Raw genomic sequence first — 18,099 nt, 5'->3', positions numbered from 1 at the left:
TTTATTTAGCAACAAGTGCCATATAACTATTAATAAAATTCTCAACTTAAAATGCAAGAGACTGAATCGTGAGTCTCATACAGGTGCAGGTAATGAAGAATTCCTATTCTTACAGAAGACAATTACTATCTTTATGTCACTTTCACCTAGTGGAATAACTGCTTTAAAGAAAAATGTATCTTACACCATCTAATGTAAAAAATCTGTCAATTCTTACCATGTAAAATATCACCAACAGAACATGTAATTATCAGTTTGTTACATTCAACGTAATTTAAGTTTGAGACTTGAAGAGGGCTTGCAGAAGTCACAATCCACCCTGATTATCACTAAGATTCAATGTAAAAATGTTTTCTAAACTGGGAAAATCCTTCATTTCCCTCCTTTTAAAATAACATTAAGCACCCTTGCATACTGTTCTTGGGAAATATATTCATACATTAATCTTAAAATGACCATAAGATTAAAACCCTAAACATAGCTACTTTAGGAGGAAATCACACAGAAATGAATGTACTCACTTCCAAACAAACAAACATATTTATGCTTGGGATGCAAGTGCCCAGACAGTTCCAGCTAAAACAAACCAAATAACAGGGTAGCAAACTTGAATGAGAGGCAACTAGAGCCTTTACCGTTGGAAATCCTATAGATTTAGGATTATTCTAGGGAGGACCAGACAATGTGCCGTGAATCAGTTTTCACTCAAACATTACATTCCACAGCTTCTCTTGAACAAACAGTGCACAGAGCAAAGGTCTAGAATAAAACTGAAGGGCATAGTGAAGGGAATAAATGACCTTTGATGCACTTCAAAAGGAGAAATTCCACCCCAATGACTTCTGTCAAACATTAAGAAGAAAAACTATTCCTGAGTAGTAGATCATAATTAAACCAACTTTTAAAATAACATATCCTTTAACTTTCGGAGTAAGCAGCATGCAATTTGTTTTCAGCATGTACATTTGGTGATAAATTCCAACACTGCAATTCTGCCCTTACTCTAAAACTGTCTTTCCCTACCTGGTGCCCTCTAGATCAGACATCGGCAACCTTCGGCGCATGGGCCAGATGCAGCCCATGAAGGCCGTTTTACTGGCCCACGAGCCACCCGCTCAGCAAGCCTCCCACATGCAACGCTAAACCAGCACAGTGCAATGTGGCAACTTGCCAAGCGGTGCCGGAAATTGTGTCTGCGCATGTCCGGCCCACGGACACTCTCCATGGGCTTGATCCGGCCCATGGCCGGATAACCTTGCTGACGCCTGCTCTAGATCAGGCTTCCTCAACCTTGGCCCTCCAGATGTTTTTGGCCTACAACTCCCATGATCCCTAGCTAGCAGGACCAGTGGTCAGGGATGCTGGGAATTGTAGTCTCAAAAAATCTGGAGGGCCAAGGTTGAGGAAGCCTACTCTAGGTGTTTTAAGACCACAATTTCCCTCAGCCCCAGCCAGCATGGCCAATAGGGATAATGGATGTTGCAGCACTACGATTTCTAGAGAGTTAATCAAAGCCAACAATACTGCAGTGTGTCACAGAAAGGGGCAAAACATGCTGCTGATACGTTATCTAGTCCCATCCACAATGCTGTGACATGTTGCAGAAAAAAAGGTTGGAACCATACTGCTGTCAGCTCTCACAACTAGCAAAATTAGTTTCATGACTGAACTGAAGTAAGTGCACTTCAGCTCTCACTTTTCTGCAGCAGTCAGCTGAGTCACGTGTTATTTTAATAACCTTTTCAAACAGAAAACAATTAGGATGGAAACTTTTAAGATTAGGGTGAATAAAGGTGTGTCCCTGTGGAGGAACACCTTATCCTACTAAATCATACAGAAGGGGGTGGAGAATAGAACACTTGACTACTTTCTCAAGAAGTATAGTTCATGTATTAATTTATATGACCACAAGACACAAAAATGTGTTTGTTCAACATATGGAAAACCATAAGGTGATTTTAAAATTCATGGCTTATTGACTGAGCAACTGTGACATATCAGATTCATACACCAGGCAACCTCAGAGGCAACAAAGTGGCTCTTCTCAGAAATATAAAATCCAAAATTGTCCGGTTTCTTTTACATACCAGTTGCATTAGTAGTAAAGTGCACATAAACCTCCTCTGCAAGGTCTACTGTTTTCCAGACCAGAAGATCCAAATACTCTATTATTTATTTAGTCCTCCAGTTTATAGGCCAGCTTTCATCACATCAACATGATCCAAGGGTGATTTCCAACAAAGCACAAAATCTAACCACGATTTAAAAACAACCCAATAATAAAATAATTAATTGAGAAACAGCATGAGAATTAAACCAGAGTACTTACTGATTTACTGCAAATGCCTGGGAAAAGCAGGTTATTTCTACAAGTCAGCAGTTTCTGCTCTCTGAACTTTAGTGAGAAAGACATTCCAGATTTGGGGGACCACAACACAGAAGACCACCTCGCATGTCACCATATTGGGATGGAACAGCAATTAAAGCATTACTTACCGGTATCTGTGTTAAGTGAACCTGCAACTACCAGTACCTCACAAATCAAACAATGATTTATCACACTATCCTATCCCACTGATCACTCTCTCCATTCTGATCATTAGCATGTTTGTGAACAAGCTCTGTTCACTGACTACTGAATAACCATGCCTGCCACTTTAATCTGCTGCCACTTTAATCTGCTGTAACTTAATCTGTAGTGGCCAACCAAATGTAGAACTATGAAAGTTCCAGAGATTATAGACACACACATTTCCAGGACTTGTTGGGGAAAACCACAATACTCAATCACTTTCTGAATTTATGTTGCTTCTGTATTACCATAAAACAAAGCATGGATGTACAAAAAGCAATGGCTGCTTTCTCAACTTTTTCTCGAAAACCAGCAAGCTCCCAGACAGGCCTATATCCCATTATTGCACAGCTCAGAAATAAGACAACTTCCTCCTAGCTAATCAAACTCTGACATGCAGCACCTTTGCTTGTCCTAGCTGCATTCAGAAAATTGCTTTTTAAAATCAAAATACTTTCAATGTTTGAGAGTCACCAGTCTACTTACCACCAGCCTTAATAATAAGTCCCTTACTATGCTGTTTGGATGTTGATCCCATTGAAAACAGTGGGATTCTGCACAAACATGCACCGACCATACCAGGTTGTCAAAATAAACAATCTACGATTGTACCTTCCACAAACTTGTAACCCACCTACAAATGCTTTTCAGAATCCTCAATATGCACCCTTAGACTAAACTTAGCCCCTCAGATAAAATCTTGTTGATGCCATTCAGTGTAGCATCATTATTTAAAGACATTCCTGTAAGCAGCACAATTTAAAATATCATTATGTTTGGCATCACATTTGATGTTGCCCAATACTACAGGCAAAATTCAAACAGCAAGCTAAAAAGCTCAATTATACTTTTTGGGTGTCATATCCATTGTTCCTGGTAATCAAGAATTCTACATACACAAGGCTGATTCACACATAACAATGGTTTGGTATTCCATACATGAGCCTTGTGCTAGCACACTTCTCCTCCTATATGTGCTAAGTCAATGTGACTTTCTTTTTATCACAAACCATTATTTTTAATTATGTGGGAGCTGGAAAATTATGCTTTGCGCTTGTCTTGAAACCAGGATTACAAATCTGCTTTGAGGTTTGCAATCTGGGTTCAAATGAAGCAAAATTCTTGTGGCACCAAACCAGGAGTTGGTGTTATGGCTACACTGAAACATAGCCTCAGACATGGTCCGGAGGGCCATGATGCAGCAACCTTCCTGGAACTAAACCGGTCTGGACCAAGTCAGTGCCAAAACCAGAAGCTGCTGAAAATTATACATATATATTTATACACTAGCAGTTTGATACAAGTTATAGACTTATTTGCAAGTAGCATTTTTTCCCCATATCAGTTGTGGGCAAATATTTCCCAAATATAGAAAAACAGCTGCCACATCACCTTTGCCAATATTAAGCTTTAGAAATCATTACTACTGTGCAACGCACAAAGCTTTTTCTTAGCACAGAAGCTTCAGGACGCTTACACATATATTTTCAAGCAGAAAGTACTAAATAGAGAAAACTCCCATATTAATTTTTTTAATTTGTGCAACATACTATAAAAGAAAGCCACCTTAAACCAAAGCCTATCACATAGTTCTCAATCACTGCATGGTCCAATCTGGTATTGTCCAACTATGATGTTTATGTTGCAAATTATATATAAAAAAACAAGCAGCAGGAAAAAACAGTGCTACAAGAGCGGAATAATTTACCAAAGCTAGTATTGTACAAATTATGGCCACTGCTGCCAAGAAGCAGAAATCTTTGCAGCATTTGCTCTACCAGGGGCCTTTTTAGAGTGGATTACTGAAACACTATTGGTATGATCCACTTGCACCATGAGATAGCACTTGTGAACAAGTCAATTGGAGGGGGGAGATTTGCAAGTACTTCCACTATTCCTGTCCAGTCCTCCCTCTCCATGCATTGCAAGTTAGCTGTGCTTGCATCAGGTGATGATAGAATATCAGTATGGGGATATGTGAGGGGCTGTCCTGTCATACCACCTACTTGTGTGCGCACACAGGTAAGAGGAGAAGGGCATAAGAGAACAAAACTGTTAATCACTACTGGAATCTTCTGTTTGTAGGTAAAGTGCCCACCATACAAGTTCATTGTGCCCTATACATGTTTCTTTCACAGAAGTGACATTTCTTATTTAGGGACAAAGTCTATTTGTACCATTGTACTGTTATGGGCTTCCTCATAAAGTTTTACATATGTCTACCTACATAAAAGGTTCATCAAAAAATAACGTTTAAATAATTAATTTCAGTTATGGTATCTTACTAGCAAAAGTAAAGCAAAAAATTAATTTACCCAACTTGTTTTAAAACATGAAGTATCCCAAGTGTTCCAAGTACACTCAATATTATACAAAGCATGCTAGAAACTATCTATGTACTGGAACTTTAACCTCTGGAAGACTTGTTCGTAAATATGTGCCAACAAGCCAGTATTATCATACTTCTAAGCTGATACAGTTGAACAGACTGGACAGTATTATTAAAACTATTCTTATGACCTTGTATTTGTGATAATAAGCACTACCACTCCCTGATTTTGAAGGGAGAAAAATAGCATTTGAACCAGGTGCTGCACAGCAGTGCGTCTTACAGGAGTCAGTAAAACTTGATGATTCATCATATAATATAGTACGAGCATTCATGAGCAATCTAGTACCTGTATTACGTTTGGCAATAATCTAAACCATTTTGAAGACTTGGACTCAATAAAGCTAGTAGTTTAAAACTGCTCCTTTTGTTGTTGTTTCTTCAAAAAGCAGCTCAGATTTCACCTCCATAAGCTAAACATGAGTTTAGCTATCTCTCCTGTAATAAGTTAGGCCTGCCCTCCCTGCATATCATCCAGGAACATATGGAAGGGGCATATAAGAAATAGCTTTCTGGTAGTGGTCTGATTATGCAATACTCTCTTGAATTTCTCCAAGGCCATCTATATATGTCAAAAGGTGGAGAGAAAGTTGCTGTAACATTCCAAGCGACCGCCTTAGTGTAACAGGCAAGTCTCCAGCCTCTCTATTCCAATCTTCCCCCAGTTTCAAAGCTAGAAATAGAGAGCTAGAGCATGTCATCTGAATTCCAACTATGAACACACTGAGAATCCAGACCGAAGGTTTAAATGTCACAGTACTGGCCCAGTTCAGACGTCAAAGGGTGAAAAGGCCCAGCAGCATTAACCTACAAAGGAAATAAGCCCACGTGGACTTTTGGAAGACCTTTGTCCCACATCCACTACCATATGGATCCTCCAGTAGCATTGTAACACGTGTCCGCGAGTGTTTCGGGGTTACTGAAAGGGAGGCGGCGGTACTGCAGAGGACGGGGCCGCACATGGGAAGCCCAGCTTCCATGTGCGAGGCCTAGCTCATCTTTTCCTGCTACTTCATCCGCTTGACGGGGGGGGGGGCGGGGAGAGCGGGTTTCACTGTCACCCTCGGAAAAATACGCGCTGAGGCCCTGAAAGGGGGTGGGGGGGTGTTTCTTCGGAGCCGCCTGTCAAAAGAAAGGCGAGCGACGGCCCCCCCGGGGGGGGGATGTTGGACTGCTGAGGTGGGGGGAGTGAGAAGAAGAGAGGTGCAAACGGGAAGGCCCCGCGGCGAGCTCGGGAGAAATCACATGCTCTCCGCGACAGAAAAACCACGTTGCCTTTGCTGCAGCGGAATGCTGGGAAAGGGAGGAAGCGCCGAGCACGGCGGCGCACACACACCCACGCCCGGCCATTGGGTGGCGGGGCGCTGAGCGACGGGAGCTTTCAAACCGTCGCCAGAGGCACGTTTGCACCGGGGCCTAGAGCGGCGCGGCGAGGAACCTTCGGAAACGCACCGCCTCCCCAACCTCACAGCGCGGCCGCCGCCGCACGACGTACCGCCGGGCCGCGTCCAGCCTTTAGGGCCTTCCCTTTCCTATGCCTATTTGCATACAACATGCTCTCCTCAGGGGTCTCTCTCTCCACAGGAACCCCCAGCTGCCCCCCCCCCAGTATAAGACAAATAAACGTTCGACAGTTTTAAACAACAACAGCCAACCTGCATTTTTAAATCCTCTCCGGCTACTTTGAAAGGTCACCGTCACACACTCAACACACCCCAAATATGCCGGGCTTCCCTGCCGACTTTCGACCGGGGTTACGTCTGAGCCTCACGAGCTCCTCTCCCCCCTCAGCCAGCCAACCACCACGCCATTTCAAAAGCGAGGCTATTCGGGGAAAGGAAACGGCGTGTGGGGGGAGGGAAGAGATCGGTCATGAAACATTCACGATCCGATTAACGCTGCAACGGCGGGCTTGCCTTCGGTGGCCGCTCGCCGCGGGGTTTAAGTCTTAAAGGATTTATTCACTTCAATTCCCGCAGGAAAAGCCCGATTCCATGAAAACGCACGCGGGAAAGGGGGGAGGCACGCGGGGGTGGCACCCTTTCTCCCTCTCCCCCCTTCTTTTCTTTCCCTTCAATAAAGGTAGTTCCACCCATGCCCAGTGCGGGCGTGTTTCCCAGCGAGCAAGGCCTTGGACGTCTCACGCTCGATTTCGAAAGCCCCGTCCCACCATGCTTGCATCCACCCTCCATTTGCCTGCCATCGATCCCGCGCTCGCTCGCTCGCTCTCCCCCACCCTGCCTTTTATTATTATTTTTTATAACGAAGCGGATCAAGGAGCGGAGGGCGAGGTGAGGTACAAGCAGGGTGGATGCAGATGGACAAAGACGGGGTGGAGTTCCACCGTCGGGGGGGGGGAGGCGAGTGTGTGTGTGGAGAAAAGAAAATGTCACCATATTGCGGAGGGAAGATCGCCCTCCGCCAGTGACCGCGACGCTCTTCCTTAGCCGATTGCCCAAAACTAGACCACCATCACCGAAAACACCACCCCTCCCTCCCTCCCTCGGCCCCCCTGCTGCTACCCACCTGGGGGCGACTGTCCGTTGAGGGTGACCAGCGCCACCGGGGCGTTCTTAGTCCAAGGGTTCACCTTGGGCGGGGGGGCCTCGATGAATTCCTTGCGCCCAACGCCTCCCTGCTCGCCGCCCTCCTCGCCGCCGCTGCTGCTGCTGCCGGCCTCGCTGGGCAGCCGCGTCGAGTCGGTGCCGCCGCCGCCGCTCCTCTGGTGCAGCAGGTTCTCCTTCTCCTGGTTGTTACTGTCCTCCTTCTGCTGCTTGATGCTGGGGGGCTTGAGCAGCGCCCCGTTTCGGCGCAGATGCTGCTCCCCCACGTTGCCGCCGCCTTCCTTGCTGCAGCTGTCGGGGCCGCCCCCCTTGCCCTCGTCGGCGTTGGCCTTCTCTCCTTGGTGCAGGAGGTGCTGCTCCCCTTTCTCCTGAGGCTTCTTCATCACGAGCCCGTGCTCCTCGGAGGGCAGCAGGGGGTTCGCGGGCAGCAGAGCCTCCACCTGGGTAGCCATCTGCGCCCCCGCGGAGCCGCCTCGTGCCCCCGGCTCCAGGCTCTCCCCGGACAACACGCGCCCGCCCCAAACTTTGCCGACTTCCCCCTCCCACCCCCGAAAGCCGCCTCGCCTCGCCCGGAGCTCTCCCGCCTCCCCTCTATCTTTCTCTCTCTCTTTCTGTGCCCCCCAGCCCCTTCCTCAGTCAGATGCGCACCCCGGAGCCACGGGGTGGGGGCTCGAGCCGCCGGCTTCCTCCCCCCACCCTTGAAACCCAACCCCGGCGTGCCCCCTCCCCGTCTCCTCTAATGCCGCCGCAGCAATATGGAGAAGCAAGGAGACCACGCGACTGGCCGGGCGGGAGCGCGCGCCCTTCAGCCAGCTCCGCCTTAGAGAGGCCCCCGGGAGCGCGCACGCCGGTCCCGGCCGCGAGCGCGCCTAGGAAGTTGGGGAAGGCGAGCGAGCGGGCAGGTAGCCCGAGCTCGGGGCGGTGGGTGCGCCGGGGACGGGACGCGCGCGTGCCTGATGCAACTCGGCGAGGAAGAGGAGACGCTCCTTAAAGGGACCGAAGCAGGCGCGGTTGCCGACTTGGGGCCTCTCCGCGCAGGCGCCGCCTCCCTGCTTCCCGGCTCCGGCTAGCCCTCGGCAGGCAGAGCACGGCCTGCTCGGCTCCAGCGAAGCTCTAGCTAGCTAGTCCTTCCGGCTGTTTGCTTCTGGGAGTAACCAAATAACGTAGCCTGCCGAATGGCCGGATCCTATGGATATTTACTTTTGGGAGTAGATCCCGCTAAATGCAAAAGCGTGTGCATAGGATTGCATTTCTTTCTCTTCACGGTAGCAGTCTTCAGAACCATTTAAGGCTCTGAGCAGGTAGCTCAGGGGAATTTACTGGCTACCTCTTTCCTTTATCCTTCCCTAATTGGCACCTTCCCCTCTTCTGTACATTCTAACTTCGTCTAGTTTTGCTTTTTCCAACTGCAAAACTAGCTGGATCTGTCAACCTATGCTGGGAACTGTAGATCTGTAACAGGCAAACTACAATGTGCAGGGGAAGTCATGTGTTTTAATTGTTTGGTTTGTACACAGCCTGACATTCTTCATGGATGAATGAGGATTTGAGCCAGAGTCTCTCCAGTCCTAGTCTTAACACTAAATCATAATTCTAACTCTCCCTACTAGATCTTTGTCCATCAATGGAATTTAGGCAGATAACCTACTAGAGGTGGTGGAGGGGGAGAGATCCTCATAATCTGGTTTCCAGGATTACACCTATCCCATGAATGACAAGAACAATCTTTTAGTAAAAATCTGGAAGGAAAGTGATGAAAAAGGGGAAATGTGAATCAAGATGACCTTTTCCAAGGTGCAATACTACAAATTTACAATGCAATTTTGTCTCCGTGAATTTCTGGCCTCCATTTCACGACTGTTTTAATTCCCCAAACTCTTATTAGGTACTTAGTAGCATATAACAATGCCGGAACCACATTATTACTGGTAGTTTGCCAAATGGATCTTTGTGCTGTATTTGAGGGAAAGATTTTTGTTCTTTTTATATATATATAAAGGAGTAACATAATGTGAAATTTCTGCTTCACCCTGCAGTGGTACCACAAAGACATGGATTTACCACATCAGTAAGAACTAGGTGTAAATTAAACAGTTTACTTAAACCAGTTGACCACAGCCATTTCAAGCTGGAAACCTTTAATCCTAGTCTACAACATAGCTCCTACTTTTCACTTTTTAACAGTGTTTGTTTTTCTTTCTGTGTTAACGGCCAATTTGATAGATTATTACTTTCCCATTGAATGTCAATATGCTAGTCTAACCAGTTAGTTCCCTAAATAAGGGAGGCAATATGGATTCAACACACAATATTGCATTATGTCTCAGCATAAAGGTGAACCAAACATACAGATGCAGTTTTCAGTAGCTGCTTGGACCAAACCACCTTGTAACCTAAATGAAAACTCAGTGGGATGTGTAATGAAGGAGGAGCATCAACAGCAATTTTTGACAAGCAACACCTACATTCTGATACCTATCGAAACGGCTCATATTTCAAAATGCGATGGGGATAAAAACTAGACTGTTGAAGACATCCATCAGAAGATAACTACAAAACTATGAAAAATGCCTGCAGCATTTACAAATTATTCTAGCTGCTTTCTGAGTACAATTCTGGCACTTCATTTATAAGTTACCTGTCATGTACACACCATCTCTAGTCTGGTAACAAGAATAATCTGTCAGTTGCAATAATTAGGCCCCATAGAAACCCACCTTTGGGAAGAAAAGGATGTCATCAAATGACTATTTCCTGATGTGGAGTAACTGACAAGCATCACACAAACTTGCTTTACATGTGCTACCAGCAACAATAGTAAATGAAACATTTGTATACTATGGGTCAGTATTTACACAACTGTAAAAACAAGGTTGCTGATTAATTAGCTACATATTACCGGTAAAACTTTAACATTCAGAGAGGTCGAAACAAAATAGGAAATTCTTTCCAGTAGCACCTTAGAGACCAACTGAGTTAGTTCTTGGTATGAGCTTTCGTGTGCATGCACACTTCTTCAGATACACTGAAACAGAAGTCACCAGATCCTTAAATATAGTGAGGGAGTGGGGAGGGGTATTACTCAAAAGGATGGTGGGAATGGGTGATCAGCTGATAGGTGTGGAAAACCTGTTGACCGCTGCAATTAGTCTTGCAGGGAAAGGCAAGGGGTGAGATGGCTAAATATAGCTTTTGTTATGTATAATGAGATAAGAATCCAATGTCTTTGTTCAAACCAGGTTTCTCCATGGTTTTAAGTTTGGTGATTAGTTGCAATTCAGCCACTTCTCTTTCCAGTCTATTTCTGAAATTTCTTTGTATTAAGACAGCTACTTTGAGATCTTTTATAGAATGTCCTGGGAGATTGAAGTGTTCTCCTACTGGTTTCTCTGTCTTGTGATTCCTGATATCAGATTTATGTCCATTTATCCTTTGGCGTAGGGTTTGGCCTGTTTGTCCAATATAGACCCTTATCAGACAGTTAAAAAGCCAATGGGAATCAGCATGTCTTCCTAAAACCAGCTACATACAACCTTGTAATCTGGGAAATAATTCCGCAGCATCAAAACCACCATTGTGAAGGCCCTGCTCCCAGCAGCCAAAGGTCTCATTTACTAATGGAATACAAAGCAGACCCTTATTTGAACTACACATTTGGTGTGGAATTGACACAGGAGAGGTGGTCTCTTAAGGCGTATGAGTCCCAGACCCTGAAGGGCTCTAAAGGTTTAAACCAGAAGCAAACTGGCAGCATGTGTGGATGATATACGTGAAATATGTTCATATCTCCCCAAATTCATATTGTTTTGGCTGAAAACGCACTAGCAGACAATGCAGATAATATAATGCAAGCTAAACATATTCACACCTCCTAGTATTCAAATGAGCCAGGCAGCTGCATTTTCTATCCACTGCAGCCTTCAAGAGCACAAAGTGCATTCAAGCAGTCGAGCCTAGAAGTTGATCACATAGTCAGATCCCCTGTCCAAGAAGAGGCAGAACCTACATGATAAAATGCATCTGGTGAGATGCGTCTCTGGCCACCATAACTATCTGCTTATCAGGAATCTGGGAGTTGAGAAAAGTTCCATACCTGCTCTAAGAGGAAGAGCAGTTTTTCAGGGTCTGAGGATGACTCGCCCACATTATTTGTATTCTGTTTCAACCTGATTGCCTCATCCATCTGACAAAGCACTGGTTCGAGGCAGAAATGGCAGATCCCAGGTGCCTGATCACAGAAATGTAGAACTGGTTGTCATCAGCATACTGTTGACACCTCACTCCAAATCCTCAGATTAGCGTTATGACTTGATATGTATATAGATGGGAGTGGGAAGACCTTTTTCAGCCAAGCACCAGTTCCCTGATGGACAATCTTCTGGTGGGTGGGGCCAGAGTCAAAAGTGGGTGGAGCAAAGTATGGCCACTACTGTTGTACAGTAAACTACTTTTCAGTCACACATAAGTGAGATACTTATACACACACCTATCACCATTCAGGCAAGCAAAAGGCATTTTAGGACACACTTCAACCAGGGAAAACCAATAATTGGAAAAGTGTGCCAGTGGTGAGGGGTGTGGTCTGGGGATAGAGGGTGTGGCCTGTGAGAGTTCCCAGGGCCAGATGAAGAAGTCTAGAGGGCCATATTCAGCCCTCCATCCAAGCCTGAGGATTCTCACTCATATTATAGATATCATATAGCCTCTGTGACTATAAGGAGCTCTGCAGACAAAAGGGAATTAAACCACCTGAGAGACAACACTAATATTACAAACAGATGATATTCTTATGTCTTTCCATTGTAGAACAATCAGAAGTAGCCTTGAATGCTCTTATTTAGACCTATGAATTTATTTTGGTTTTTTTAAGCTAATTTGGATGAGGGGAAACAGAAGTAATAGGTAACAAAAAAAATAATAATCCAGATATTTATTTATTTATTTATTTATTTAGGTAAGTTCAGCCAGACAGAACGACCTGTTCAATTTTTAGGTGTATATTTAACAAAAGAAGATAAGGATCTGTACCAGAACAACTTGATCACTGTACAATAGTGTGAAAAGGAGGGGGGGACCACCCTAAAGCAACATTTTGATATGGTCAGCTCTGAATCTATATTTTATAGGATGAATTCAAATATCCATTTCATCTAACCTGAACTTTATGCTATCAGATGCTGATGCTAATGCTGATGATTTATAGGGGTGGGGGTGGGATATGAGTATCTGCATGTATTTCGCTCCCTCCCCTCCCCTGCACACAGACATGCAATGCAAGTAAACCAGTTTTGGATTGTAGTTTTCAGCCGAAAACTTGACAGAGGGGATGCGTTAAAGTACCATTTTTTAAAAAAATAGATTTTATTCTCTCTCCTTCCTCTTCCCTTCTGTGAATGTTCTATTTCAGATGCCAGAGTCTGGTCAATTTTTGTCTTGAGATTTCCCAGTGCTCTGTTACCTGAACTGAGTACACATTGCAGTTGCCTATCCTCAAGAAAATAGAAGCCCTGGGCCCATATTTTAATGCTTGTGTGCTACTGAGACATATCTGTAAATATAAAGGAGCAAGTTTGGACTAGACCTATAGAACCCCTTTCAGCCCAATAGTCATATTCCCTTAGGGGCAACCTTCCAGGGCCTATATTGTGGGGTCTCAGCTACTCCATCCTATTCCTCTCCCTTTGGTTTTCCATTCCTTCCTCCTAAAGTTCATCAGCATTCTATGGCCATTGAGCCTACTCAGTCCAGTCTTGGTTTTGGATAATACCCCCCTTATTTTTCTTACTTAAATATTGTTGTACTTCTTCGAACCTTGCGATTCCCCCAAGCTTCACTCTTGAGGAGACGTTTACTTCTGATGAGTCCTTGCCTGTGGCCAGGCTCCTGTTTGGATTGGCCAGGTTTCCTTTTGGCACTTAAGGCCCTTCCCTTCCCTTCCCTTCCCTTCCCTTCCCTTGGGACCCACTGAGCGTCAAGGTCAGAGCCTGAATTCATCCTGGGTGCAGATGGCCCCTCCTCAGCATCATCACAGGATCCTGGCCCTCAGACAGAGAGCCTGGCACAGGGCTTGGTGTAAGGGTGTGTCCTCTGATGAGGAGTCCCCTGGCTAAGGCACGACAGTCTCCCATCACCCCTAACCATTGGCCATCTGACAGGGGCTGATAGGAGCTGGAGTCCAACAACACCTGGAGGTCACAAGTCACACACAAGGTAAACATTGTACAGTATAATATGCACAAACATTTCAACCAACTCATGCATGCCATATAACAACAATAGGAATAAATCAAGAATTACAAATGAACAGTACCTTGTAATTTAGTTGATTGTATGTTAGCACAATGGCTCTGTCACCAATTTGCATCTCCACACTTAATAGGCCAATAATAAAAGGGAAAGTCAAATGAGTTGAGTCCAAGTTCAAAGAATCAGTGGTCCCCATGAACTAGTTTGACAGGCTGATCAGGACATGTCTGCATTTCTCCTAACCTCTTACGACCATATTTCCCTTCAAGTTCCTCATACAATTATTACTGTCGATTCAGCTGACTTCATCCTTGCAGAAACCTCATGGAATGCAGCTAAACGTACAGATCAAGGTTATTAAACTTCTCTGTTGCTGTGGCTTCTTACTTGGTTTTGTATTCTTTAGCTCTTTTTAAAGGCTAGTTTAAAAACTTTTTTATATATACCAAGCCCTTTTGAGAATTCTCAGGGAGGGGGGATAGCATATAGTATTAATGACTATACAAACAAAAACAGAAATACAGGAAAAGAAAGAGCAATTTGTTAGAGCAACCTGCATATCTTTTAGCTCCATAGACAAAAAGAAGAGAGTGAACACAATGCATTTCAAAGAGCTCTATCAGAGCTTTCTTCCTAATGACTGGAAACTTGTTTCAAGTGCCACTGGCATGAAACCATAAAGGTAAGGCAAGGTGTAGAGATGTACACCACAAAAATAAAGGTGAGCCAATGGCGGAATCCAGTGCTTCACAACTACATACTGTACATGCACTCTTACTCTTGAGAGTAAGATTTCTTCAAGGTCGTGGAACTTACTTCACAGCATCTAGCTACCCATCTTCCTACAATTTTTGAGTGTCCGGACAAGTGTATGCATGTTTACTTGGGAGTAAATCCCATGGGGTTGGTTCTAGACTACTTAGTTGCATTCAGTTTCTCAAAAGTAAGTCTTGCTGAATTCAATGGAGCTTACTCTCAGAGATGGAAAAGTTGTTCATTTCGGTTCCCTCATTTCCTCATTTCCCCCCATCTTAAAATCAGCTCTTCACATTTCTGGATTTTTTCTAAACAAAAATCTTCATGAAAATGCATCAGCACTTTAATGTGAATTTCTGCTAGCAAACACATTTTTTGTATGCTCTTTTGACTCATGTACTGTACAAAAAGTCCCCAACTATATTACAATATAATGCACATTTGTATGTTGTTTTCATTAATATATTCATTTTTATGTGCACTTTCCTATAACACATGCATTTTGTAGACACTGGTGGATTGGAGAACTGCATTGCAAAATTTGAATAAATGTGCATTTTGAAGGACAGGTGTGTTTCAGTTCTCAAATTGTTTTGGAAAGTTTAAATTGGTAGATTTTCCTTTAAATGTTAATGGAATCACATTTCTCCATCATTCCTACTTCCAGGTAAGAGTGTATACAACTGCAGACTTAGGGTTGTATCCAACTTAGGTAGATCAGACTCACTGAAATTAATGGGCCTAAATTTGTAATGCTCATTATTTTCAGTGGATTTATTATGAGTTGGACTAATATTAGATACAACTCATAGAATTTAAGTGGGTTTGACTCCCAGGTAAGTTTGCAGAGGATTGCATCCTTACTGCAGGTGCTATTGTCTAAAGCATCACTGTTTGTTTGTTTTTAAGGGGGGATGTTTACTAATCGCAAACACTGTCCAGGTTGTACTTATTTGCAAGAAGGCGGCACTGACAAAAGATAAAGGCAGACTGTAGTATAAACACTCTGGGAGCTTAGCAACCTACATACTAACTCAACCTCTTTTCTGCTAGGTTTGCTTCCCACATTCTCCTCTCCATGCACGTTTCTTGGCTGAAACTTTCTGAACAAGTGTCTTGTACATAATCCTCATATAGAAGATAAGTGATACAGAAGCCGCTAGAATGGAGGTTAAATATGCAAATCGGATCAGTTAACCAAACATTGCCCTGAGGTAATGTGACTAGCTACTAGAGAGATGGCCTTCTCAGTCGCAGTGTCCCAGCTGTGGAAGATTTCCCTCAGAGGTTTGCCTGGTTGTGGGCCACGGATGTATGTTACCACAGCACAAAAACCCAGGGGTCCGTCAGGGTTCAGCCCTGGAACCTGAAGTCTCCTTGGGGGAGCTTCAGTCCATAAGCAAACCTTCAAACTGATGGTGACCTTGAAGGACCATTGGACCTGGACATCCCTGTCCTGGGACTAGAGGTTGGAGCAGGGCTTGTAGCCCATCCAGTTGAACCTCTCGCTTAATGCAAGAAATCAAGAGCTACAGTCTACAACAGCTGATGGCTGCTAACTCTTGAAAATCCTCAGCTACAACTAAACAGCGCGTATTTCCAACAGACAAAAATGAGTGGTGAACAGTAGTGGCAGATTCACAATAATCCTACCCACCTTTGTGCCTTTTAATAACAGTCTTGCAAAAATTGTCTAAAAGGATGGCCTTCAGTTTCTTTAACAAATCCCATGAAGGATTCTAAATATTAAAAATGGTGCATCTCACTATTGGATTTTTTTTAAATCTAATATTGCAACACAAGGCAGTAAACTGGACTTTCACTTGGAAGAACCCTATATTCCCCAGATCCTTGACACCTGCTCCATTATTAAAATAATCTTGATTAATGTTACACTTCTAGCAAAATAGATGAACTCTGAAAGTGACCTCCTTGTTCAACAATGATGCTCCTAGACACTTGATCTAATCTTTCTGGTAAACTGACACCCTCTTACTGAGAATATTCTCTTTTGTTCCAGAAGTTTTGATGTACTAATAATTAACCCACACAACCTGGCACAGTCCATGTTCTTTGTATTTTGTTCCAATCATTTTGCCTAATGAAGAAGGGTGAGAAGTTGACTTTGTGTCCACGGATTGTTTGGTCCAATGCAAGATATCATCTCAACCTAGTTATATTGACTATACAAGTCTGTCAAGCTCATCTGCCCTATGAATTCGGACCACATTGTTCCAGTCAACAGAACACATTAACAACGGCTGAAGCATCCTTGCTTCTATTGTGCTTTACGTGAGCCTGCTATTGACTATCATTCAGAAAATATAGCAGGTTTGAAATGTGCTGCCTCACTTCTAAGAGAGGGGATTGCTGGGGAAATGCTGCACTTTTATTGTGTAATCTCCTTTGACATCCAATACATTCCAGCACACAATTTAAGGTCCTGATATGTGATGTTTCTGGGAACTTAAACCAGGGATTGGCAATTGTTGTTGTTGTTGACAAAGAGCTCCTAGGTTTTGTTCAATCCATCATGTGATGCAATGGGTCAGTGCATCTGGCTGTTAACCAGAAGGTTGGTGGTTTGAGCCTACCCAGGGGCAGTTGTGGGCAGGATTCCTGCATTGCAAGGCGTTGGACCAGATGACCCTCAGGGTCCCTTCCAAGTCAACAATTCTATAAACTGTTGCAGACAGCAGTTGAATGGTGCCCATCACATTACTGGAGGTAAACACCAACACCATTGCTTTCCTCATGCCATCTTCTTCTTTTATTTTGTATGAGAAATACTCCCAAAACTTTTTTTAAAGTCCCCAACCCCCAAAGAGTGTTATCATTCCCTTGCCACAGCCATGCCCCACCCATTTTTGAAAACTTCTCATTTTTCCTTCCTTCATTTCGTTTTTCAGAGGCTGTGTGCTCCTCTGTGTGACTTACGTAAGGCAGAATATTGCACTACTGGTGTTGGATTGGCACACAGCACTCAGAATAAAGCTCTTCTGTTCTTGGAAAAGTTCTAAGATACAGTTTTGATCTAAACAAAATCAAAAATTCTTTCCAGTAGCACCTTAGAGACCAACTGAGTTTGTTCCTGGTATGAGCTTTCGTGTGCATGCACACGAAAGCTCATACCAGGAACAAACTCAGTTGGTCTCTAAGGTGCTACTGGAAAGAATTTTTGATTTTGTTTTGACTATGGCAGACCAACACGGCTACCCACCTGTAACCAGTTTTGATCTGTTATTCGTTACAACAGGGTCAGAGAGGGGTGTGTGTGTGTGATCTCAATATTCTTTTCAGTACTGTTTTTAATGCATTTATGCATTGCTTTTTACACTTACGAGTGTCTCAGAACAACTTACGAAAGCAAGACGATAGAAATAACATAAGAAACTTTTAAAATCAAATATAAAAACACAGGACGGTGAACAAAGTTTTAGTGTTCTAACACACAAACCCTATTTCTGGTCATCGTCCCCTCCTTCCAAGTGTTCTTTATCTCAGTAGCCTAATTATTTTGGGGTGGGGGGAAGGAGCAGAAAACCTTCTGTTGCTGGTGTTGCTAATCAGTT

General features: G+C 43.9%; 1 protein-coding gene across 5 annotated transcripts in view; it reads right to left on the bottom strand.

The window, feature by feature from the left end:
* Window positions 1–8,085, bottom strand: part of LARP1 (La ribonucleoprotein 1, translational regulator) — a 67,378-nt gene extending 59,293 nt beyond the window's left edge. For 2 of the 5 annotated variants that reach the window (XM_033140345.1, XM_033140346.1), the window contains exon 1: window positions 7,488–8,084. In XM_033140345.1, the coding sequence (XP_032996236.1) occupies window positions 7,488–7,977 (490 nt within the window). In that variant the 5' untranslated portion in view covers window positions 7,978–8,084. Of the gene's footprint in view, window positions 1–7,487 lie in introns of all 5 variants that reach the window. The other 3 variants (XM_033140348.1, XM_033140349.1, XM_033140347.1) reach the window with 3 other exon arrangements.
* Between the last annotated feature and the right edge of the window lie 10,014 nt (window positions 8,086–18,099).

Source organism: Lacerta agilis, chromosome 2 (genome assembly GCF_009819535.1).
Source record: "Lacerta agilis isolate rLacAgi1 chromosome 2, rLacAgi1.pri, whole genome shotgun sequence".
NCBI classification, from domain to species: Eukaryota; Metazoa; Chordata; class Lepidosauria; order Squamata; family Lacertidae; genus Lacerta; species Lacerta agilis.
The sequence above is the reverse complement of the archived record's forward strand: the minus strand, read 5'-3'. Positions and strand labels throughout refer to the sequence as shown.